Here is a 23,702-nt window from a genome sequence, read left to right on the forward strand (position 1 = left end):
CCGGGGAGGGTCTGGAGAATTGATTGTTCTTTTTTTCCCTCTCTCTCAACCTCTTATCGGCGCCGCGCCGGCACGTCACCGCCACGCCACCGCAGTATGGACGGGCTGGCACGGATCTCGATTGCACTCGGCAAGATCAGGATCACACGCACCAGTCCATCCATGCCCCATGCCATGACCCTCTAGAAGTAGAAGTGGCCTTTGCTTGCACGTTTTAGATACGTGTTTTTTTTTTCTTTTCTTTTTGCCATTCTCGATCGGTCACTCCACCGTTTGTACCGTCTTCTCGTGATGTTATTTATTTATTTATTTATCATATCAATGGATCTCAATTTGGGCTGCTCCATATATTGCCTCAGACTAACGGTAACGCTGCCCCTGGGCAGCCCCCGCCCCTTGCATGTCGTCTGTAAGGGATACTCTACGGCCGCAGCGGTGTCCCTACAGCGCCCCTACGTGCCGGCCCTCTTCTCTTTCCCCCAGATCTAGCGTGTCACTATTCATCCCCTAAACACTATGCTGTTGGTCCACGAGTAATTGTTAGTAGATAAAAATTTGATAGTTGATATAGAAAATGATATTTTATAGTTGTAGTGGGGTATAAGGGAAGTATTTAGGGAGAACCGCTACGGAAGATGAAAAAATAGGGGAAAAATTTAGGGATAACGGTTGCGGATAGCCTCAGGTATAACCGCTTAAGTGCATGTACGGATCCCGGTTTGGTTTTCGAGAAAGAGACAACTACAAAATGCAATCTAAGTTTCTAGATTTAATAGATAGTTGAGTTATTCACTTTGAATTAAAGCCATCTTTTTGAACTACTATGACTGTAATTTATAGAAACAAAATATTTATAGAAACAAAATACTGTAAAAACAGTAGAAAACGGTACGAACTAAAGCCAAACGAATAAGCTGAAAATATATAGCGAATCGTGTAAAAACTCTTTGTTTGATTTTTTGCTTACCTCCTTAAAACCCTCAAGAGACCCTCTAATTAATAGCGTTGTACGTGCCCTAAGACCGACAACGTTCTATGTTTCTTCTCTATATTCCTATTAATGTTCTTTGGGCCAAACACCAAAAGAACCTTATGCCTGTCCGCGTGTATGATCTTGGGGTCCTTGCTGCAGGAGTGTGGACCATTCGTACTAGGTAGCTGGAACGTCGGTTTTTAGGCGACAAACCATTCGTAATGTGCGCAAAGAACTTTGATAAAACTAAGATCTCTCGTTTCAGGAGGGACCTCATTGGGGAGAAAAGATCTTGGGTTGCTTTGGCATCGACAGGTCATCCAAAGCTCCTCTAAATGACGTAGAGTCGAAGGAGGTAAATATTGGAGATTGGAAAACTGAACAACTAATGCGTAATATAAATAAGAAAAAAATCTGGATTTTGGTTTGGCTGATGTGTGTTTCAATATGTCATACCCCTTCATACATATAGTGGAAGGTATGGACCCATTTCTAGACGAAATGCAACAGTTCATATGAGTTTGTTAGGGTATCCACGCACGGGATAAGGACTCTAGCCTAAATTAATCTGATCGCAGACCGTTCAAGCTGCCATACCGAACCGCCTAGGCCACATGACCAGACCATTCGGTTGTCCAAGTGCCAAATTTGGTGCTCAACAGATGCTCCTTAACTTTTGGTGGAGTTTGGTGAGCTAAAAACACTTGGTCCCTTACATATTTTCTAAAAGTACAACATAATGTGAGAATACCTGCTTTCTAAGCATCCTGCCACATACTGGGATTGTATTGTTTTAGGAAACGACCATTCAATGTTTTAGGTAACTTATCTCCTAGTAATGTCTCCAACATGTATGCATTACCATAAATTACCTACACAATATTATAAGGCGCTTCCCAACTCGGAGACCATTTACCAAACTTGTGATCTTTAGTCCTTAATGACAAAATTGTCTTCCACAACAAATCCCTAACCTAAAATGACTTAGCCTTTACAAAAAATACCCATCCAAGTTCTTTGAGGCCAAAAATACCTAGCCCTCCAAGCTCTAGTGGTCGACAAACTCTACCCCACACCGTAATGACCATCTCTGACATTTTTCCTTCCTCACTAGAGAAACCATTTTCAAGTATTACCAATAGCCTTAAGTGTGTTTGGAGGTAAATCCACTGCCATGGTAAGATAAAAGAGGATCCTAGTTAGCACAAACTAGATATGTACTCTTCGTCCAACCCTTGCCATTAAGTCTACTTTTGATCCAGGTTATGATCAACAATTCTATCGATGATGGGTTGCATTTGATTTCTGGTTAATCTTTTCAAGGACAAAGACATGCCCAAATACTTATAGGGGAATGATGATTGAGGAGAGTTCACATGGAAGATGCTCTTGGAGGGTTGCCATCTCAACTTCACCATAATGAATGGGATATACACTACTCTTCTGGACACTGCGTTTTAGCCCTAAAGCTTCTCCAAATAAATGTAAAATGTTGAGGAAAATCTTAATATAATTCTCCCTTTACTGTAAAAATATAACCACATCACCGGCATACAAGGATAATCTATGCTACAGGGGCCTTGAAGATAATGGCTACATTAGTCCTTCCTCTTCATCTTTAGAAACCAAGTGCACAAGCACATTCATTACTAGAATAGATAACATAGGAGACAATGGCCCCTTCTATGCTGAATGTTTCTCCCTAGTACTTCGTCTAGAAGCACTTGTGTGGAAAAGGTGGCCAACAAGCCACTTAAGATGTCTCTCCAAATCTACCAAAACCAAGCTTCTAAAGCACTTACAACAAAAAGACCAGGAAATGGAGTCCAAATCTTTTCTGATATCTAGTTTTAGGAGAACCCTTGGTCGTTTGTGTTGGTGGAGCAATCTAACAATTTGTTGTGCGAGCATACAATTATTTTAAATGAATCGATCCTCAATGAAAGCACTTTGTCTTAGTGACACTCTGTAATTTTTCAGCCAGTCTATTTGCAAGCATCTCAATGACTAACTTGACAATGTTGTGTACCAAGCCAATAGGTCAGAAGTCCTTGCCTCGTCAGCCCCATTCTTCTTAGGAATGAGTCACATAGGTTGTATTCAGCTGACCTAAATGATTAAATTTTCTGCTCCAAACTGCTGAAATTACTGCCAACATCCCCCCTAATAATAGGCCAGCAAGATTTATAGAACCTATCAGTGAAACTATTGTTGTTGTACGTGTAAGGCTTACAGATTTGTTTAATATGCTTTACTTAGTGATTCTCTCAGATGAGTTATTTTACTCTAGTTTGGGATATGATTTACGATTTACAAGCAATTGTAAATCACCTTCTAATGGTTTTAAGTTGTAGTTTTTCAAAAACGTCTAATCACTTCCCTATTTAGGCGACATCCTTAGTCCTTTCACCTGTATTCCGAGTGCTCTTTGAGGTCTTGTTTGAGAGTAAGTGGAATGGAGGGATTAGGGGTCTAGGATCCCTTATTATTTTAAATTGAATAGTGAGGGATTTAGGGGTCTAGGATCCCTCCATTACCCTTGCTCCCAAAGAAGCCCTTATAGTGCATACAATTTTCTTATGATGTCTTCAGCAGCTATCAATGATTTCAAGTCGAGCGACTTGCTAGTCGACACACCTGGGCGACTAGGCGACTAATCGCGATTAGGACGACGACTAGGTCGACTAATCGTGGCTAAGGCAGCAACAGATTGAAGAGGGGATTCAAGAGGGGGGGGACAGATCAAGAGAAAGGTGCAGAGGGGATTCAAGAGGGGGGACGGATCAAAAGAAAGGTGCAGTGATTGAAGTTACCGTCGGTTGATGTACTCATCTTGGTGGTAATGGCTGCTGGGCCGCCGCCGCCGCAGACTGCTGCTGGGCCGCCGCCGTCGAGGACGGTGAGCTGTTGACGCCGAGGAGGAAGGTGCAGGGCTGCCGCCACTGAGGAAAAGGGTGAGCAGGTGAGGACATTGAGGAACAAGGAGGGGGCAGAGGGTACCCACCGGTGTTGGACAGGGAGAGGTGAGCCGCCGCACAGGCACAACCACCTGAACAGGAGAGAAGAGCAAAAGCCGCCGGAACAGGGGAGAAGGTGACCTAAACCCTAACGTGCGTTTTACTGTTACACTAATGGGCCCAGCCGTCCAGCCCATATCCCAAACAGGTCGAAACAGGAGCCCTGGAAAATTAATCGTCCTGACCTAAACTGGACGACTAATCGCGTTTAGTCGACGACTAATCGGACGACCGGACGATTAGTCGAGCTGATCGGGTCGGCCTCCCTAGTCGTGTTAACAGGACCGACTAGTCCGACTAATCGCGACTAATCGCGATTAGTCGGACGACTTGAAATCACTGGCAGCTATCCTATTCCATTATCTTTTTCACTGTCTATCTCAAATTTCACTCTATAAATAGTGTAATCTGCATTATAATTCTTCTATTAGACAACCTCAAGCCGCATAGATTGTTTCCATGTTTGTTTCCAACGGTTTCTTGTTAGATATGGATCAATAATGAGGCCCACAAGATTTGGATGGTTGCTCGTGCTGGGAACGACCTTTCTCCAAAGAAAGTGGTAGGAGGATTCAGCTAATGCTTGAATTTGATTCAGCTAACACTATCTTCCTGACAAAACTGTGATAGGTAAGACCATATCCAGCAGTTCACCTATATGGTCATATAAAATATTGTTTTGTATTATTTTGCACTGTAGACTGCATTGTTCCTATAGTAGAGTTTACATATAGGTATAGCCTAACTTTACTTTTCATGTATGTTTTTAGTGAGTTAAAATCTAACAGCACACGTTTAGTGTCTATAGATGCTGTGGTTCGGATGCTCAAGATGGAGATCCACAGATTAGTAATAAGTGAGATTACCAGCTGAGAATCAGGATGAACAAGTAATATGTGAGTATCAGAATGCTGACAAACTAGAGATAAAAAAACTGCATGTACATACTTCATTTGTATTATCCTTAATTAACATTGACAACACAGAGTATGTTGCAAGCCTAATGGGGTTCTAAACACTATCAACAGGTATAATTGCCCGTGCTGATGTTCTTCGTGTGTTGGAAGGCATGCTGAAGATTTAGGAGCGCACAAATCCATGCATGGAAGTCAGAAACTTCTTGTAAATATGTAGATATGTCCATGGTGCTTTTGATGCTTTTGAGTATCAGCAAGGAGACCTAGGCCCTATTTGTTTCCATTCTAGATTATATAAGTTGGATTATGGTGAAAGAGTAATAGGGTAAAATACAACTTTAAGATCACAAATAAGCTGAAATAAACTACCCAATGTTAGATTATTTTAGCTTATTTGCAGTCCTAAAGTGATTTTTACCCTATTACCCTTCCACCATAATCCAACATATATAATCTAGAAAGTAAACAAACACACCCCCTGTAACCTATAGGAGTCTGCTGTGCCATCCATCGGTAACAAGTCTGCGGAAGGGTTTGGAGTTTTTCGTTGTAGCACGCCAGGAGACTATCTCTGTTTTGTACTGCTTGCGTAATCAAATGCTGTAAACTAGCCAAATACTTCCAGAGCAATATAAATGGATATGCCTACAATAATGTTTTGGAAGATACATGAGAAAATACCACTAAATGCACATACTGCATGGAAATAATTCGAAGAGACGAGCAATTGAATTATAACTCCAAGCGGAATGAAAAGAACATACTCGTTCTCTATGTTGAAACTGCTTAAATCAGGAGATGCCCCCTTGGTCTTCTCCTGAAGCAACAGAAGCAGCACTAACAACCATCGATGGGGCAGAAAGTGTGGATTCTTGTGAATCGGTAATAATTTTCATCTCCAGGTTTGGAATTACTGGTGGCCTTGTTCTTCGAGTAACAGTCATTTTTAATCCCTCAGTCGTGTGAATCGTTGCTCCAGTTGTCATGTCAACCTATTATATCACTCATAAATAATGGGGCATGTTTATTAACTATAATGAACCAGAAACCGGTTGAAACATACCGGAGGTGCTCCTGGAGCCATCTGAAAGTCAAATCGCTTGACAAGCATTGCTGTTGCCACCACAGTCTGCAGTGACACAGTATGCCTATGTTATTTGAGTTTGAAATCTAGCATTTTCTATAGTGGTCACCTTGTTGCTAATCTAACAAAATGAGATATTGGTCTTGTAAAAGCTCAAAATCAGAAAAGAACCAGATATATAAAAAATGAATAAAAATGTTACCTCAAAAGTAGCAAACATGTCACCCACACATTTCCTTGGTCCGCCACCAAATGGTAAGTAACTGAAAATTCAACAGATTATTTGAACCCCATTGCGCTAATTAATGACGGAGGTAAGCACAGGTACAATACTACCTCCGCCGTCCCATAATATTTATAATACCAAATAAATATCACTAGGTTCATGAAATATATTTTCATAGTAAACCTATTTAATGTCATAGTTTTTTGATAATCTTCTCTGTAAACTTGGTCAAACATAGGATACTCTGACTTGGGACAAAATCAGAATGTTACTTTTGCCGGACGGAGGTAGTAAGAATGTATATGCCACTACCTTGATTGCAATCCTTATTTTTGTTATTTATTTGAAAGATACACAGTTGAAAGGAAATATAAAAGACTTCACCTTGTTACCCTAAGCTAAGACAATAGAGAGACACGAAATCTCAATCAGCAGAGTCAGTTAAGCCCATAAGTTCTTCTGCATCATAAAAAAGTATTCATCTAATTGATCTTATATAATTATGTTTTCTGGTACGCCAGTTTACAATAGGATTTTGTTATCTGCTATGTAAAAACTCCACAAATAATAGGAATTTCATATGCAAAGTTCGATTCACGCCCCAAAAAAAGTTCAAAATAGGAATTAGCTGTGCTTTGATTATCTCTCTAGAATGATAATGGCTTTTACAGTATTAAAAAGAATCAAGGTTTTTTTTCGGAACATGCAGGGAGATGTGTGTCATTATATTAATAAGAATAAAAAAGGGGATTAGAGCCCCCAATGCCCCCCATACATATCGCACCCACACACAAAGAACACTTAATAGAAATAAAAAAGTCAAACTTTTCTTCAGGGGACAATCTCCTGTTATAAAATAGCACAACAAATGTCTCCCCTGTTCTTGGCTTCTTGCAATCAAAATAACGTTCAAGTATGGACAACTTGACGGGACAAGAAAGTGTAACTATAACTGCATTCCAGTGCAGTGATAGAGAGGGAACCTGAAATTTTGGTTTATCTCGTTTGGATTTGGTCCATCCAAAGGCCATCTTTCTGGATTGAAAACTTCTGCATCATCCCAGTGCTTTGGGCAGTGGTGAAGATTCCAGACAGAAATAAAAATATCTTCTCCTCTGAAACAAATAAAGAAAAAATTGTTTCAGATGGTAACACCAATGAATGCTATCATCATACAAATATCCTGGGGCAACAAATAAATCAAATTACTTCTACAGGCAATGGGATTTGGGAAGCAGGAAAAAAACTTCGCATAAGATTGGGAAGAAACAGTAGGCTTGCATATTCTACATAGTTGTTTAAACTAATATAGCTATAAATGCTGAGGAGTTCAAAGGAAATATAACAAATGATGCAAAAAGTAGAAGAAATCCAAGGTAACTAAGCCACCTCTTTTATGGTGCTAAACAGCACCTACATGTGAAGATAGAAAAGCTAGCTTTTTTTCTTAATAAAATGATATGCAACTCCCCCTTTTTTCATATAACTCCGACAACAGGAGTGGCATAAACTTAATGCTAAAGAGTATTTACAGACACCAGTGACTTAAATATATTCAATTCTGCTAGAAAACTTTACCGGCCAATTGGGTACCCTCCCAGGATATCGTCCTCAAGTGACCTACGAATTAAAACCGGCGGCTGTGGATATAGTCTCAATGACTGCAACAGAAATGATTTGGTCATGTTCTTGTTGAATGATCAACAAATTGTTTCATGCACCGGCATTGTTAGTTTCTTACTTCATTAATAACCCGAGTCGTGTACTTTAGTTTCTTCACATCCTCAATTGTTGGCAAACCATCACCTAGAACACTATCAGCCTGCGGATAGTTGGGGTGAAAATAGTCATTCATGAATTTTTGGAAGCAGTGAAGAAAAAACATCTTAGAAGTGAAAAAACATATATGTACCTCATCTTGGAGCTTGGCCATTACCTTTGGATACTGTAGGGTACCAATTGGATAAGAATGTAAGTAGCTTAATATTACTGCTTATAAGCTATGAAGACACTCTAAAGGAACACCACTGCATTTGATATTATAAGTTACTACAGAAGTGAGTTTTGGATACTGATATAGCATACCTTAGATAGAAGATAAAATGTCCATGTCAAGACAGCTGCTGAAGTCTCATGACCAGCAATGAGCATGGTCATCAAATCATCACGGAGTTGCTTGCTGGAGACCTATGACAGATGGATTGAAGCTACATGAGGATGAGCAAGCTGAAATAAATAAAAGAACTTATTTACATGTTACATCATACATCATCTCCAGATGCCAAAAGGAAGTGAAGAATACTTGGGTCTTGCTCGTTCATGTATTCCTCATGAAACTGAAGATCTTCTTGCTCTACAAGTCTCTGCGTTAAGAACGTTAGGCAATATCACTGCCATGTTTTATGTAAACCCAAACATGTACAACAGCACGATGGAAGTGTTAGAAACGATGATGTACCTTGCAGATGGCAATTAGTTCATCGAGAGTACTATTTATCAACTTGAGAGCTTCGTTGACCTTCTTCTGCCGTGGGGAAATGTCCTTCCAAATGGGTATTTCCCATGTTGGTATAGGAGAAGTGCTACGCATCTCTGCTTCCCTTAGTGTTACATACACTGCCTGATCATGGTTCCACAATGGAAAAGGTTTCAGGAACGAAGAATAATAGATAAATGAAACTGGAAAGAGGAAAACTTGAATGAATAACCTCGACTATCCCGTTATCATAAGATAATGAGTCAAAATCATAATTGAACACCGCCTTCCCGATGACATCCAGTGTGAGTCGAGAGAACAGCGACTCCATCTCCATGTCCTCCCCATCCACTGCTGCCTTGTCCAATTTCTCGCAGAGCCGTTGTGAAGCTTCCCCAAAGAGACCAATCATCGCAGTCACATACTGCAGAGCGAGCAGACTTGAGGTGAGTAAACAAAGAAACCAACACAGTAGTAGACCACAACAAGCAGATATGTCGGACCTTCTGATGCAGTGCGGGGACGATAGCACGCCTCCGAACACGCCAAATCTCCCCATCAGCTGGGATCAAACCTGTGCCCATCACAAACTCCAATATCTCAGCAAGAATTCCCTGCATCAACCATAACAACCAAACGGCATGTTCGCATCAGTTCACTGAAAATCATCCTTCCGAGGGCCCAGAATGATAATGATAAGTTGATAACCATACCTTGGAATAAGCTTTGGAGTTCTCCCTCAGGATGTGCTTAGCGATAGCCGGATCGGAGACAATAAGAAACGACTGAAAGGAACACAGAACCTCTGTTAATTTACCCTCATCAAGAGCACGCTAGTAGTAACTGGTTGATTGATTGATCGAGTGTGGGCGCTCACCTTAGGGCCAAAGTTGAGGCGAAAGATGCCGCCGTAGGTGAGGAAGAGGTCGTACAGGGGCACGAAGAAGGCCTGGCCCACGACCGCGTTGATCGACCCCACTGCCTGCGGGATCTCCGGGCCGCCAGCGCCCGCTACCCTGGTGAGCAGCGCGGCGGCGAGCTCCCCCGGCGGGCCCAGCTTGGAGAGCCTCCCCACGAGAGGCGCAATCCACCTAGTAAATTCGAGACGGTCCCGGGCATCAATACCAGTGGTAAAAAATGAGGGAGGATGAGGAGGAAAATGGGCGGCAGCTGACCCGGGGCCTTGCACGGTGAACTCGCCGGACGCAATGCGCGCGGCGAGCTCGGCCTGGCGGCGCCGCTGCTCCTCTAGGACCGGGTCGGAGCCGCTGCCGCCGCCACCGCCAGAAGAGGCGGCGCAGCGGAGAAGCAAGCGGCGGCGGCAGGCGGTGGCACTGGCAGTGGCAGCAGGGGGGGAGAGACGGAGGTGGCCCTGGGCGGAGGAGCTGGAGGCGGGCAGGCGGAACGGGGAAGCGCCCGCGGACGAGAGGCCGGTGGCGGGCATGGCGGGCGTCGTGGCAGCGCGGCAGTGGTGCAGTGACATGGAAAGTGGGCAGCGAGAGGCTGCAGGGGTGGAATCGGGCAGTGCCCTGTGCTGTGCTGCTCGGTGGTGGGGGATGAGGCGGTGGTGGTGGTGGTGGAAGAGGACGTGGAGTCGGGTGCTCCCCCCGTTTGTTGCGTACCGGTCCGAGACCGACGAGAGCCCGGGCGGGACAAGACACGACGAAACAGAGCTGAAGGAAAAAAAATTTGTTGCAGCCCGGCTGCAAACCAGGCTGTTTGCAGCCCCTCACAAAAATAAGGATAGACCCCACCTGTAGGTCCACCAGATAACGTTTTAGTTGTGTTATTGACCTGCGGGTGGGACCTATCCTCATTTTTGTGAGGGGCTGCAAACAGCCTGGTTTGTAGCCGGGCTGCAGCAAATTTTTTTCCTGAGCTGAAAGCACTGCGCGGAGGACGTGAGGAGAGGGATGCCGTCTGTTTGGCTTCTCTGACGGAATCTGTCGTCCCTGCTCCACGGCATCTTGCACTCGGTTGCTGTCAGCACCGGTAGCAGTTGGTAAGACCTGTTTGGGAACTAGATGTTTTTTAAAACTGCAGTTTATAATATCACAGATTATTATATGACATAACAGAATTATAGTACATTTTACATCAGCCTAATTTAACGTTTCTTTAGAGACAAAGTATTTCAGTTATAGTGTAGGAAAAAAGAAGACTCTAGCTACATACAAGCTAAAAACTTTGATCTAGACCAAAGCTTTTTTACCTCAAAAGTACCGTGATATTGGTAAAACCTAGTTTTGTCGACTTCACCACATCCACATCTCAAGGTGTGTTTGGAAGTAAATTATTTCAAAACCATGGTTTTGGAATACTACGGTTTTAAGATATCGTGACATAATTCTAGTATTTTTTACATCACTCTTAGCCATACATGTTTGGAGACAACATCTTAAACTATGATACTCCCTCCGTTTCTTTTTAGTTGTTGTTGAATAGTTCAATTTTGCACTATCCAGCGACAACTAAAACGAAACGGAGGAGGTATTAAGTATATATGTGCAAATCTAGTCATAAATAAAAACTTTAAGTTAGAATGAAATTTTAAATATTCCATAAATATCATGGTACCAACTGCAATCTCGCAGCCCGTCAAGGCGTCAATTGGCAGTATTGCAATCTCGCAGCCCAACCAGAAACAAGCGTCATGTTCAACCGATTGGCAAACAACGGTCATCTCGGTCCTCTTGCCGCCAAAACCCAAGCCCGGCGTCGCCGCGGTGAAAAGTGAAAGCCTCCCATTCCTTAACTGTTCGTTTGGCTTTCGTACCAGCTTCTATTTCCTTAACTGTTCGTTTGGCTATAATTCTTTTACAGTATTTTGTCCATATAAATTGTAGCTGCAGCAGTCTAAATAATTGGCTTTAATACAAAACGAACAACCTGTCATAAACACAAACCAACCACAGCTGCCCTTGTTTTTCACCCCATCATTTACCTTGTTTCTACCGCCAGGCGCCGGTGCAAGCAAGAGCCCCTCTTATCTGTAACCACAAAATTTGTTTTTATATATAAGACAACTAGAGCAGCCAGTTTCAGAACAATTGAACTCGTTACCTGACTCATTAGCCGTGTTGTCCTGACATCTATCAGAGAGAGAGATAGAGAAACTTCCTTTTTCTTTTGGAATGGTATCAATATCCACTGATGCAATAAGATACAATAACATAGACTGCCATGGGCAGTACAACAACTATCAAGGACAACAACATAAAGGAGCTCTAGAGTTCTCTGACAAGGGGGGAAAACGATCTCTAGGATTCATGTTTACAGTTTCACATCCTTCAGAAGCCTTGCAGCCATAGCCCCACACCTTCTGATTTCCCAATCATCCAGACTGCCGCTCTTAGCCTCTGGTGACGAGCCGGAACAAGATTCGCTCTTCACTCCAGGATCTTCGTCTTCCTCTTGATTCACAGCAACCTCAACCTCTTCCTCGTAGTTCCCATTGTCGGCAGCCTCAACCTCAGGGATCAATGGTGCCTTCAGGTCCATCATGTAGAGATGTATGCTAGGATGCTGATATTTCACATCCATCTGTCTCAGAATACACATTGTAAGCATATATATAAGCCCCGGAACTGATGCAGACATGAATACAAGACTTGGGTTATCTTAAATTACTTTTCCACATTTCCATACCTTCGATCTAGAGACCGTTTTCACAATGAAATTGCTTTTCCACATTTCCATCATCTTCTCATGGACAGTTGTCGAACGGATCTCGTACCCTAGCTGTGGATAGCGAGCAACGGTTCAGTAGTTCTCAAACAACTGCTTTGCAGAAATAATCTCTGGAAAGGGGGACAGAGGCTACCAATATTTTTGTTTTAGGACCAGATAATGCAGTAATCGTCTCCATTAGAGGTTGCAACAGATGCTCCGAATAAACCTTGAACATGTACAGATGAAGGAGAAATTAAGTCACTCTGTTATCACTAAACCATCGATCCTGTTACACTCGACTACAGCTATGCTACTAAACATCTGCTCCATGGATCGAAATTCGAAACGGTTTGGTATGCTTCTAATTTATGAAATCTTGGAAGCACAATGCTTTGCTGCTTTGTCTACTGTGTAACAAAGATGACAGAGCTATAACTGAATTTGAAGTGTGTACAAAATATGACAAGATTAAAAATAAAATTTGAAGCAAAACAAATGTTTCAGAGCAAGGTTACGTGTCTAACTATGTGTTTGCCGTGACAGTAAAATTTCACTAAATAATGTACCAAACATTAACTGAAAATAGTGATGTGTGAAAGCTTGCATGATCAGAAAGTACGATCTGCTATTTGAGAGGTAATGATCGGAAAAGATTCAAGACGCCGCAAAACTTACAACGTCAGTTCCTACAATGTAATCAAATGGAGGTTCAACGGCCTTGATATGTTCTTTGTTCCCCCAGTCCAATTCTGCAACTGTAATTGAGCCAACGGAATCTGTTTTTGTGTTTGCCAATATATCTGTCAGAACTAAAGAACAATTTACTTAACATAATCCCTATGTATTTATTTCAAAAACTACAATACCATATGATTATATCTAAAACTACAGCTGTGAGAACTAATGAAACAGAACTAGGAATGGCATAATAGATGGTTCTCTTAACAAAACCTGAGTCGGGGTTCGATTGTGAGATCCAAGATCTGTTCCGTTCAACATTTCTCATAAGCAGTGGGAGCACCTCGGCTTGGTCAGTTGTTGTAACATCACCACCCAACAAGGCCATTCCTAAAGGAGAAGCAAACAATTTTAAAAGTGAACGCCGATAGGACTAGGATCCAGAAATACATTGGATGGATAGTTGAATTCAACCTACCGAACCCAGCTAGACCGCAGCCAGCTCCCAATTCAATCACTCTCTTTCCTTTTAGTTTGGACGGACAAAAGCGACCTTTTCTGCTATTCTTTTCCTGTACAGATCAACATAACAATGCCAATCATGATGATGACAATAAAAGTAAGCTGGCATTCCCAGCAAATAAACTTCGAAGGTGCCAACGGCCCAAAGTTTGTGTACGATGGATGTGATCAGAGACAGTTTCAACAAATATATTTTTGTTCACATGATTAGATTTACCCACATCAACTTGTGCAGGAAGGCCTGGAACTCAAAGAAATTACCAAAAACTTGACAAACACCATTGATGCATCCCAGACCGTGGTCCCATGGTGCTTGGAGTTTGGATCCTGTAATTCCAGAAACAAAAGAAAATTCAGATCACCCACCATTAAGTATGGCCGCTACAGCTTGAATAGAAGATGAAGTTGATCCACCTCCTAATCCAAAGCCCAATTATTTTTTCTTAAAAGAAACTTTTTTTAAGAGGCAAGATTCATCTTGCTACTCTAGTTCTCGTCACCTGTGAAATATGTAGCTGGTGGCCCATCACCTCCAGCGAAATAGCCGACGTGCTCGGCAAATTCAATCTGTAGTTAGCAATTAGCATGAACCGTACATGAAACTAAAATAATAAAAAGAGAAAATTTGCAATCACTACCGCAATCACTCTTGCCAGTTGCTAACAAGTAACAAGGTTCAATCACCACCATCACCAATCACCATGTAAGGGCCTGTTTGGAAGCATCCAGTTTTTAAAAAACTGGTTTATGAAAACTGAGGTGGTTCCAAACACACCAGCTTATACCCTAATTTATAGAATCTGGATTCTTAGTTTCTTCAAAACAAAAAAACTAGGTCCTGTTTGGAAGAAACTCAGTTTCTAAGAAACTGCTTTTATTTTTTAGCCAGGAGTGACCAGCTTCTTGGTTTTTAAAAAACTGAGAATCCAATTTCTATATACTGAGTTATAAACCGGTATGTTTGGAACCACCTCAATTTATATAAACCAAGGTGCTTCCAATCAAGCCCCTAGTCTCCTCTAGCTAAAATCAGTTTGAAATTGAGATGGTTCCAAACACCATTAACCAGTTTTTTTTATAAACTAGTTTCTAGAAATTGGATCCTTAAAAACTAGATTGTTTCCAAGGGGCCTAACTCTCTTTGGCGCTTAAACTATCGCGAAGGAGGTGGATAGGTGATGCTGCTGGAGAAACGGCTCAGCGCCCCATACCTGTCGTGATCCATGGCCTTCAGCGAAGAACTGCAAACCGGAGCTCCGGTGGGTGGCGGCGGCGAGGGTTCTCGGAGGAGAGCAACTACAACTTCGTCTGCTATACTCGATGGGCCATCGACTGCTATACTCGATGGGCCGGGCGCCCGGGCCTCGTTGCATCTCCTAAAGCTCACCGGATACGTATTCCTCAGTTACGCCTTCGTCGCACGTTCACGCCTCCACCGATTCAAACGCCGGAACACCCACGCGGTCGGCGGAGGCCTCCCCGTCGTTTGCCCATGCCCTTGCGCCGCCATGCCGGCCGCGCCATCGCCGCCGCGCCCGGCGGTTTCCTCCACCTCTCCCTGCTCGCCTCCCTCCGCCACCGCCCCTCGCTTCAGGCGCACGCGCAGCTCCTGCTCTTGGGCCTCCCGCTGCCCCCCGCCGCGGCCTCACACCTCCTCCGCCCGCACCTCCGCGCCGGCCATCCGCTTGCCTCGCTCCGCCTCTTCCTCCGCGTGCTCCGCGACCACCACCCCGCCACAACCGGCGCCACCGCTTCCCAGGAGGAGGGGGCTGTTCCCGACTCCCGCTCCCTCTCCGCGGTTCTCGCAGCCTGCTCCCGCCTCGAGTCCCCTTCCCCCGGACTCTGCATCCACGCCTTCCTCCTAAAGTCGGGATTCGCCTCCGACGTCTTCGCCGCCAATTCGCTCCTCCATTTCTATGCCGCGTTCGGTCTCCACGCCCTCGCGTGCAAGCTGTTCGACGAAATGCCGACCAGGGACACCGTGTCGTTCAACACCCTGATCGGTTCGTACGTGCAGTCGGGACGCGTTGAACGCGCGTTGGTGGTGTTCAGGAACATGGTGGAGGGAGGGTTCCGGCTGGACGAGTGGACCATCAGAGCGTTGCTGGGTGCCTGTGCTGGGCTAGGCGATTTCATGGTGGCCAAAGCTGCGCATGGGTTTGCCAGCAGGACATTGAGGCATAGATTGCTCGACTCTGGAGAGGTGGTGATTGGGTTAGTGGACATGTATGTCAAGTGTGGTGCAGTGCACCTCGCCAGGAAAACATTTGATTTGTTTGGGGAGAAGGTGAAGGACGTGAGAGTTTGGAGTGTGATGGTATCAGGGTATGCTAGGGTTGGGGAGATCGGCATGGCTCGGAAGTTGTTTGATGAGATGCCCAATAAGGACTTGGTTGCGTGGACAGTTTTGGTCGGTGGATATGTGCAGGCAGGTAGATACAAGGAGGCACTTGGGTTGTTCGAGGAGATGGAAGCGGCAGGACTTGAGGCTGATGAGATGACGGTCGTCACCGTGCTTTCAGCTTGTGCCCAGAATGATGCTATTAGCCTTGTAAAGAGGCTCCATTATCGTATGAACCAGAATGGATTGGTTAGCAGAAATGCAAGAGTTGCCACCAGCTTCGTGCACATATATGCAAAACATGGGTGCATACAGACAGCTATGGATGTGTTTCGTGGAATCACTGATGAATTCAAGACTGTGGAGTTGTTCAATGCTATGATACATGGACTCGCTCACCATGGTTATGGTGAGAAAGCTATCTCACTTTTTGATAAAATGGAAAGCCTGGGGCTCCAACCTGATGACATCACATTTGTGGGAATCCTGTGCGCATGCAGTCGCAGTAACTTGGTCGAACAAGGGTGTAAGATGTTCTCATCAATGCTGGACAAGTACGGTGTCAAACCAGATGTCAAGCATCACGCTTGCATGGCTGATCTTCTTGGAAGAGCTGGACGTCTTGATGATGCTTACAACTTTATCCAGAATATGCCTTTCAAAGCAAATCTTGTGATATGGTCATCTCTTCTGACAGCTTGCAAGATCCATGGAAATAACAAGATTAGGAAGCTTGTAGAGAGGCAAATTCTCGGATTAGATGCTACCTACAAGCCTGAAAAGCTGACCTTATCTGGCTTATTTTCTGATGAGAAGAGGAAAGAGCTATCTGCAAGGGCGAGAAAAGCTATAAAGCACAAATCTGAGCACAGATGTACCTAGTAGAACTCACATCGAATGATACTGTTTATCAGATTGTAATTACTGATACTTCCGAGCTCCACCCTCAGGGAAAGGTGATTGATTGGATGCCTGAAGATGTCCAAGGCATTGGATTTTTTTCAGGATGCATTGGGAGAAGGCTGCTTGGAATATCGAGAGACAGCTGCTCTAGCATTTTCCTTGATAAACTCACTTCCTGAAACCCCAACAGAAGGTGTCACCAACCATTGTACATATGGTACTTGCCATTCATCACTCTGAGTATTCGCTGAAAATATAAAGTAGGGGTGTTAGTTCCAATGTTAGGCTAAGTTTTGAAAGGAAACATATAGGTCAATGGTGATGCATTTTCAAATCTTGTGTACAAGCTCTGGTAGTCAGCTTCTGATATGGTAGGTTAATCTCTGTTTTCCTGGCGCAGCTGCTAACCTAGATTTGTCTTGAATTCACTGCAAGGATTACAATTAATCAGGCACTTGTGCAACTGATCTTATGACTTCTGGGAATGAGATGGCAGAATAGAGAAAGACTGGTGAAAGAGCTGTAAGCTCTGAGATGCTCTTTTAGGGCCCGTTTGGTTGGAGAGCCAGGGGAGTGGAGCGGTTCCATTCCAGATTTAGAGGGTGGAGCAGCTGCATTCCAGATTCTGAGAGCGGAGTAGAATCGTTCCATTTTCTGTTTGGACCCACCGCAAAGAGATAGGGAGAAGTTGAACGGTAGGATTCCACCGTTTTTTGGAGCGAGCTTGTTCCAAATCCGGTGGGAATATTCCTGATTTAGAGCCGTTCCACCCTGACCGCTCCGTTTGCTCTCCAACCAAAAGCAGAATGGATCGGCTCCATCCCATCTCACTCAACCAAATGGACCTTAGAAGAGCAGTAGATGAATCTAAGCGGCAAATGTGGATGGAAATAGTTCAGCTAGCTTCAACCATTATTTTTTCAGTTGAAGAGGATACTATGAATCTATGATTTGGCAATTCACTTCTAATGGAATGTACTTGTCATTCTTTATATAGGATTATTAACTTCAACTTTCAGCGGTATATATAATTCCAGTTTACAGGTCAGGTTTATGATCCTTAAAATCCATCCTAAAGTTCATTTCTTTCATTGCTTCGCTTTCTCAAAATAGAGTTTTGACTAGAGATAATTTAGCTAAAAGAAGAAAGATAGATGATGTTTCTTGTCTCTTTTGTTCTGAGAGAAATCACTCATCATCTGTTTTTTGTGTGTGGTAACCAAACAGATATGGCTTAGTATTTCTCAGGCGGTGGGTACTGTTTGTGATTCTGATTATGTTTCTTCTGGTAATTTATGGCTTAGTAAAAAGTTGTTAGTGGCAAATATGTTTACTTTTGTGCTTCTGATTATGTTTCTGTTGGTAATTTATGGCTTAGTAAAAAGAAGTTGTTAGTAGCAAATATGTTTACTTTTGTGTTTCTGATTATGTTTCTATTGGTAATTTATGGCTTAATAAAAAGTTGTTAGTAGCAAATATGTTTACTTTTGTGGTTCTGTTGGTAATTTAGGGCTTAGTAAAAAAGTTGTTAGTAACAACTAATAGATATCTTTATTTATGCTGTCCTTTAGGGTATTTGGAAACTAATAAATCTGCTACTCTTTCAGAATGTAGCTTGTAAGGGTATGGCGATTTTGCTACAGAAGATAACAGGGCTAGCGCAAAAATTTGGGGGGAAATCATCTATTGAATGGAGAGTAGACTTTTGTTGGAAGTTGGAACAAAAGTTGCTAGATTTGAGGCAGGTGGCCAGCATACCGGAAAGAATCAGCCGGTGAGCTGTGGTGTGTGGGTTATAGTTACTGGTTGCAAGGGGTGGTGACTCGATACTAGCTTCCGTCCCTCCCTTGGCTACTTGTGTCAGGTGGTTCTCTCTTGGAGTTTGTGGGTGGACTGCTCTACTCTGTAGAAGAAGCGTCTGGGCATGGAAGCAATCTTTTCTTTGGAACGGAACCTCTTGGAGTGGAGTTATGTGGTGAAAAGCCATGGATCAGTGAAGAAGAGGACCTGGAGAAGGCAATGTCGTCGGGCCTTTGGATCTAGCCCCGAGGATGATGGCTTGGTTGGTCAGGTTCAGGTGTTTATTTCGTGCGTGGAGCTGTGCGGTTACGGTGGGTTTGATTCTTTTTGTGCTTGGAATTGTAAAGACGACTAGGCTTAGTGTGTGTTTGTTTCGCTACTAGATTATATAAGTTGGATTATGGTGGAAGTATAGAAAGATAAAATATTATTTTAGGACTATAAATAAGCTAACATTAGATAGCAGGTTATTTGTGATCTCAAAGTAATATTTTACCCTACTACTCTTCTATCATGATCTAACTTATGTAATATAGAAGGAAATAAACAGGGCCTTAAGTTGGTAACCAAGTTGGCAAACCTCCAGTCTTTTCTTTATCGATTACATTTTAAAACAATACATGGGAATTCAGAAACAAACCCGTACATACATTACGATCGTGGTAGGCACACAAATTCAAACCTACATGAATGCAATAGTTGTCATATATTTTTCTGTCCCTATATAGTACATACCGCTTTTTTTCGGGTACTTCATGTGTCGTCGTAATAAGTCAGATTAAGTATGATCCGTGCTGACTTAATATAGCTTTACATTCACCAGTACAGGATGTCAGTTGTCAGGGGAGGTGGTGTGGTGGCCAACCACTGGAAAGCTAACTTTTGCTCTGAGTATAAAATATGGTGGCATCCTTCCTGGCTATATACTGTCTTGAATGAAGTACCAAACTAGAGTTGGAGAGCAACCTCAAAGGCAGGGGCATAAGTGATCATGGGAAAGGTAAATTTTTCTTCTTCTCTGCATGTAGGAGTTGGATCGTGTCCTGGCAAGACAGCTCACCGGCCAGGCCAGGATTCTGACCGAAATCGGATCGGATGCTTGAGGCTCATGCCTAGCCGTGTGGCAGAGGACACAACAGGCCGTGATCATATCGGTTCTTCATGCAGTGTGTGTTGTGTTGTAGGGACAATGCAAGGCTGCTGGTGGCTCAAAGACGTACGTTCTGAAGCTGGACATGCACTGCCAATGCAATGGCTGTGTCAAGAAGATGAAGGACGCGGTGAAGGAGATGATGAGCCTCTCGCAAGGTATGTATGTGCTTTTGTCGTGTACTGTGTACTACTACTACTACACGCCTGCTGTCTGGCTGGCTGGCTGCGTCATTGAAAGTGGAGGTACAGGGGTGGAGAGAGCTGATGTTTCAGCAGAGGCAGAGGCGGGAGAGGTGAGGGTGGAAGTGACGGGCGGAATTGACATGGACCCAGCGAAGCTCTGCTGCCTGCTGCAAGAGGCGACGAAGAAGAAGCGTGTGAGGATAGCCGAAGAAGCGAGCGTCCCATCGCCTGGGCGGCAAACCACTCTGTCTGGTCAGGGTCAGGTACGACTGCAGCGATCCATTTTGTTCTGAAAACAGATTGTGCTGTGTTACTACTTCTGGGCACCAGTCCACACACACACGTTCCGTTACTCTTTTTTTCTCTCTCTCTCTTCCTATATATCCTTCTGTCTGTACTATACTACGTAGGCCATGAAAGTTTTGGCGTTATATTTAGTCAAGGTGCCGAATTGGTTAGGTTAGGTAATCTGCCAACGAGGATATTTTGCTTGCTGACTTGAACTCACTTTCTGCGATAAGACAGATTGATGAGTATATTATATCATTTCTCAGCCGAAATGCCGAATGAATGAACGTTACTTTCAGGCAGAGGCTGCTGGTGGCTGGCGGCGAGATGGCGCGGGCACCTTCCCTACAACCGTCCCGATCCCGAGCGCCCCGCCGGCGCCGGCGCCAGAGGAGGAGGCGGAGGCATGGAGCGAGACGACGGCGCCTTCGGAGCGTTGCCGGTACCGCTGGGCGGCGCCTGTCAGCACGTTCGGTGTGTGGGCTGCATCGGACATCACCGGGACGTTGGCCATGTTGTACCACCACCACCTATGAACCCCGCCTCATGCTGTGTATAAAACGAAGCAGTCCGCGCCCTCTCTCTCTCCCTCTCTCTCTCTCCCTCCCTCTCTCCCTCTCTCTCTCTCTGTCGAGTTAGATGGGTGTTTGATATTTTGGACGCGTTTGGGCCCGGGGTTAAATTTAGTCCTAGGTTTTATATGCCAAATATGAGGGTTTTAACATTTACTAATCATAAATTGATAAGGCTTACTTACGGGTACCTAAAAGCTTAGGGTGTGTTTGGATGGAGGGACGAGGAAGGATGAAGAGAGATAGGATGGGATCATTTTAATTTGACCCGCGTTTGGTTTGGAGGTCCACAGTCAGGGTCAAAAAATATTGTTCAAAAATGGTGGATGGGACTATCCCTCAAAAAATAAGGGACGGGGTCAACCCAGGGTTGATCCCGTCTCATCCCTCGTTGACACCGAACCAAACACTACCTTAAATTATCATCACGCAATGCAGTCCTGAGATCCCAAACGCGTCGTCTATAGGTTGGGACAACAGCAACGCGGCACCGTACTAGTGCAAAGTGGGGCGAAGCCGTGAAGTGACGCGGAAGTCGGGTGTGTAGCAGCGCGTCAACCACGCAAGTCAAGGAGGGAATCACCACAAAAAAATATAGAATAGTTTCAGTTTGTATCCACCTTGATTGGTTATCCGCACCCTTTTATCTTAGATCATCGTATGTATTGACTTTATTTGAGATTATGTTTGGTTGATTGTATGTGTGAGTCATAGTCTACATGGTGCATACAAAATAAGTCATTTTGATATTATTAACATGCATCCATCTATATGATGCTTAAAATTATCGTATCTGGCTGGTCAGGACGGCGCCAACCTGCGTATGAACGTGTGGTCATCCAATCAGATTGTATAAGTCTTGAGTCTTCGCCCGATCTGGTCTGGTCTTGATCTTGGTCGTCCACCTCGTGCTCTTGCACTGCTGGCGTTTGGAGGTGGTTGGATTTGGATCTCAGTTTCTCCCCACCCTGCGCAGTCCACACACACACCGACCCAATCAAAAAAAAGAGGGGGACTTAGCTCTAAAAAAGAATGTGCTTTTCGATCAAACTATTTAAAATTTGACTACGTTTATAATACCAACCCTCAAATGTGCTCTAAAAAAGGGTGCCTGGACCGTGCGCATTGGTACTATACGCGCCGTACGTACGTAACTGTTTGTTCCTTGTTTGGCAAACTAGCCGTCGTCTCGTCTAGCCCCGATTGGTCAGGTCAGGTCAGGTCGCCTTGGAAACTGAATGGTCACAGCACGCTCTCACATCAATCACCTCGACGGCCCGGCGCGGCGCCCTCCGTCGTCCAAACCAGCCCAGCCCCGTTTACGCGCGCGTCGCGTTGACTGACACGGTCACACGACGACGGACGACGCAGCCAACGGCGAATCTTCCCCAGAACGAAGCCCGGCCACTAGGTCTATAAAACAGCCGGCCATCGCTGTCCTCTCGCTACACACACCCAGCCATCCTCTCTCGCACACAGCAGACACTCGTTCGCCGTCTCAGCCACAGCCAGAGCACCGACACTCAGGCCAGGCCGATCAATGGGCAAGAAGAGCGGCCGCAGCGGCGCCGACGCGCCCAAGGCGACGGCGTTCGTGCTGAAGGTGGCGATGCACTGCCGCTGCGACGGCTGCGTCCCCAAGATCCGCGCCGCGGTCAACAAACTGACGCTCCGGTGCGAGGGCATCCAGTCGCTGGACCAGTCGGCGCTGGACACCAAGGGCGAACTGGCGCTGGTGGCCACGGCGGACCCGGAGAGGCTGCGCCGCCGCCTGCGCGAGGCCACGGGGAAGAGCGTCGACATCGTCTTCCCCAAGCCCGCAGCGGCCAACGGCGGCAGCAGCGGCAGGGAGGAGGCGAACGCCGCCGTCCAGGCTCAGGCTCAGGCCCAGGCCCAGGCGCTGCTGCTCGCCGCCGGTCTGCAACAGCAGCAGCAGCACGGCCGTCCCTGGTACGCGCTCCAGCAGGGTGGGTACGGCCCGCCGCCAGAGCCGTACGTGGCTTCCTACCCCGCCACCGCGTGGGGCGCGTACCCACACAACGGCCTCGATGACGCCTACGGCGGCGGATGGTTCGGGTACTGAGCGACCGGCGGAGAGTAGAGCAGCGGATGGAGCTTTTGAGGTTCGGGTACTGAGCGACCGGCGGAGAGCAGAGCAGCGGATGGAGCTTTTGCGTTGTGTAGTGTGTCAGTGGTGATGTCCGCACGTGTAGTACTGTAGTGATCTGGGATTAGCAGGAACTGAGCAAATATTGGTTGGTTGTGTGTTTGTTGGACGACGAAGTGTTTCTGTTAAAAAAGGTCTTGATGCCTTAACTTTAATTCAGCTTCTATCTTTAAAATAATTTATTAGAATTGTCCCAAGAGAAAACAATAGCGGCTCTATCGTGCCATGGCCAAAGGTTAATTAGCCACGTCGCCTATCGTGCCCTTATTTGGTTGTCTTTGAATCCTTATTAGCAGTAAATTCTCTATGTTCTTGTTCCTCGGACTAGCTCCAACAAAAAACTCTAAAGGGTTCTGAACCCTACATTTATGGTGTATTTGGTTTGTGGAGTCACTCTATACTTCATGAGATGATGCATCATAAGTTAATTCCATCAATTTTGGTGGAATCAACCCACTTCTCATGTATATATTAATTATTAGCTTATGAGGAATGGGTGGTGATGGATCGACTCATTCTATTCCACAAACTAAATAAAAAAGTGACGAGTGAGAAGAAGATGAATCACTTCATTTCTTGAACCAAACACACTATTAGAGGATCAGATCGTCATCTACTCCCTTCAGCAGCGTACTGTAACGATCCTCTAAGAATTCTAATGGATGCTTTACATATAGTATAGAGTTTCTCTACCACGCAAGACATTGGTGACGGACGCAAAAACAAAAAAA

General features: G+C 44.7%; 5 protein-coding genes across 14 annotated transcripts; 3 read left to right on the forward strand and 2 right to left on the reverse strand.

The window, feature by feature from the left end:
* Nucleotides 1-4,916: 4,916 nt before the first annotated feature.
* On the reverse strand, nt 4,917-10,366 carry LOC103627895 (protein LUTEIN DEFICIENT 5, chloroplastic). Its single transcript, NM_001370906.1, has 16 exons — nt 9,869-10,366; nt 9,571-9,784; nt 9,407-9,478; nt 9,197-9,307; nt 8,926-9,117; nt 8,676-8,837; nt 8,485-8,580; nt 8,303-8,404; nt 8,130-8,162; nt 7,959-8,039; nt 7,796-7,878; nt 7,201-7,332; nt 6,194-6,254; nt 5,971-6,036; nt 5,672-5,899; nt 4,917-5,552 (listed from the first exon to the last, which is right to left on the reverse strand). The coding sequence occupies exons 1-15, from the start codon at nt 10,174-10,176 to the stop codon at nt 5,699-5,701; spliced, it is 1,914 nt and encodes a 637-aa protein (NP_001357835.1). The 5' UTR covers nt 10,177-10,366; the 3' UTR covers nt 4,917-5,552; nt 5,672-5,698.
* An 843-nt stretch (nt 10,367-11,209) lies between these two features.
* Nucleotides 11,210-14,912, reverse strand: LOC100285946 (uncharacterized). 6 transcript variants are annotated; one of them, XM_035968109.1, is made up of 10 exons: nt 14,777-14,902; nt 14,204-14,276; nt 14,066-14,132; nt 13,827-13,892; nt 13,522-13,615; nt 13,317-13,433; nt 13,041-13,141; nt 12,517-12,591; nt 12,342-12,434; nt 11,802-12,236 (listed from the first exon to the last, which is right to left on the reverse strand). In XM_035968109.1, the coding sequence occupies exons 3-10, from the start codon at nt 14,090-14,092 to the stop codon at nt 11,967-11,969; spliced, it is 843 nt and encodes a 280-aa protein (XP_035824002.1). In that variant the 5' UTR covers nt 14,093-14,132; nt 14,204-14,276; nt 14,777-14,902; the 3' UTR covers nt 11,802-11,966. The 6 variants fall into 6 exon arrangements, with proteins under 6 accessions (NP_001152307.2, NP_001400848.1, XP_035824002.1 ...); XM_008645627.3 differs by having other exon boundaries at nt 13,041-13,174; XM_020553420.1 differs by having other exon boundaries at nt 13,041-13,165; nt 14,777-14,899.
* Nucleotides 14,913-14,978: 66 nt separating this feature from the next.
* Nucleotides 14,979-19,283, forward strand: LOC118472126 (pentatricopeptide repeat-containing protein At1g31430). 2 transcript variants are annotated; one of them, XM_035959342.1, is made up of 3 exons: nt 14,979-17,026; nt 17,807-17,853; nt 18,417-18,529. In XM_035959342.1, the coding sequence occupies exon 1, from the start codon at nt 15,058-15,060 to the stop codon at nt 16,786-16,788; it is 1,731 nt and encodes a 576-aa protein (XP_035815235.1). In that variant the 5' UTR covers nt 14,979-15,057; the 3' UTR covers nt 16,789-17,026; nt 17,807-17,853; nt 18,417-18,529. The 2 variants fall into 2 exon arrangements, with proteins under 2 accessions (XP_035815235.1, XP_035815236.1); XM_035959343.1 differs by lacking the exon at nt 17,807-17,853 and having other exon boundaries at nt 18,417-19,283.
* On the forward strand, nt 17,697-21,592 carry LOC100192656 (Pentatricopeptide repeat-containing protein mitochondrial). 4 transcript variants are annotated; one of them, XM_035967672.1, is made up of 5 exons: nt 17,697-18,920; nt 19,433-19,609; nt 19,794-19,917; nt 20,011-20,207; nt 20,532-21,592. In XM_035967672.1, exons 2-5 carry the CDS (start codon nt 19,601-19,603, stop codon nt 20,766-20,768), a joined length of 567 nt encoding a protein of 188 aa, XP_035823565.1. In that variant the 5' UTR covers nt 17,697-18,920; nt 19,433-19,600; the 3' UTR covers nt 20,769-21,592. The 4 variants fall into 4 exon arrangements, with proteins under 4 accessions (XP_035823565.1, XP_035823564.1, XP_035823563.1 ...); XM_035967671.1 differs by lacking the exon at nt 17,697-18,920 and having other exon boundaries at nt 19,438-19,609; nt 20,536-21,592; XM_035967670.1 differs by lacking the exon at nt 17,697-18,920 and having other exon boundaries at nt 19,438-19,609; nt 19,794-20,207; nt 20,536-21,592.
* A 659-nt stretch (nt 21,593-22,251) lies between these two features.
* Nucleotides 22,252-23,126, forward strand: LOC100275511 (uncharacterized). The gene has a single exon (NM_001149571.2). It carries the CDS (start codon nt 22,345-22,347, stop codon nt 22,885-22,887), a length of 543 nt encoding a protein of 180 aa, NP_001143043.2. The 5' UTR covers nt 22,252-22,344; the 3' UTR covers nt 22,888-23,126.
* Nucleotides 23,127-23,702: the final 576 nt, after the last annotated feature.

This window comes from Zea mays, chromosome 5 (assembly GCF_902167145.1).
Source record: "Zea mays cultivar B73 chromosome 5, Zm-B73-REFERENCE-NAM-5.0, whole genome shotgun sequence".
NCBI classification, from domain to species: Eukaryota; Viridiplantae; Streptophyta; class Magnoliopsida; order Poales; family Poaceae; genus Zea; species Zea mays.

Coding starts and splice junctions, on each gene's coding strand:
- LOC103627895 (NM_001370906.1), bottom strand. CDS start 10,176: ATGTCACTGCACCACTGCCGCGCTGCCACGACGCCCGCCATGCCCGCC. Junction 9,308..9,406: donor ACTCCAAAGCTTATTCCAAG/GTATGGTTATCA, acceptor TGGTTGATGCAG/GGAATTCTTGCTGAGATATT. Junction 8,405..8,484: donor TTTTGGCATCTGGAGATGAT/GTATGATGTAAC, acceptor CATCTGTCATAG/GTCTCCAGCAAGCAACTCCG.
- LOC100285946 (XM_008645625.2), bottom strand. Junction 13,893..14,065: donor ACCAGCTACATATTTCACAG/GTGACGAGAACT, acceptor CTGGAATTACAG/GATCCAAACTCCAAGCACCA. Junction 12,435..12,516: donor GTCCTAAAACAAAAATATTG/GTAGCCTCTGTC, acceptor CGCTATCCACAG/CTAGGGTACGAGATCCGTTC.
- LOC118472126 (XM_035959343.1), top strand. CDS start 15,058: ATGCCCTTGCGCCGCCATGCCGGCCGCGCCATCGCCGCCGCGCCCGGC.
- LOC100192656 (XM_035967670.1), top strand. Junction 20,208..20,535: donor CTCTGTCTGGTCAGGGTCAG/GTACGACTGCAG, acceptor ACTTTCAGGCAG/AGGCTGCTGGTGGCTGGCGG.
- LOC100275511 (NM_001149571.2), top strand. CDS start 22,345: ATGGGCAAGAAGAGCGGCCGCAGCGGCGCCGACGCGCCCAAGGCGACG.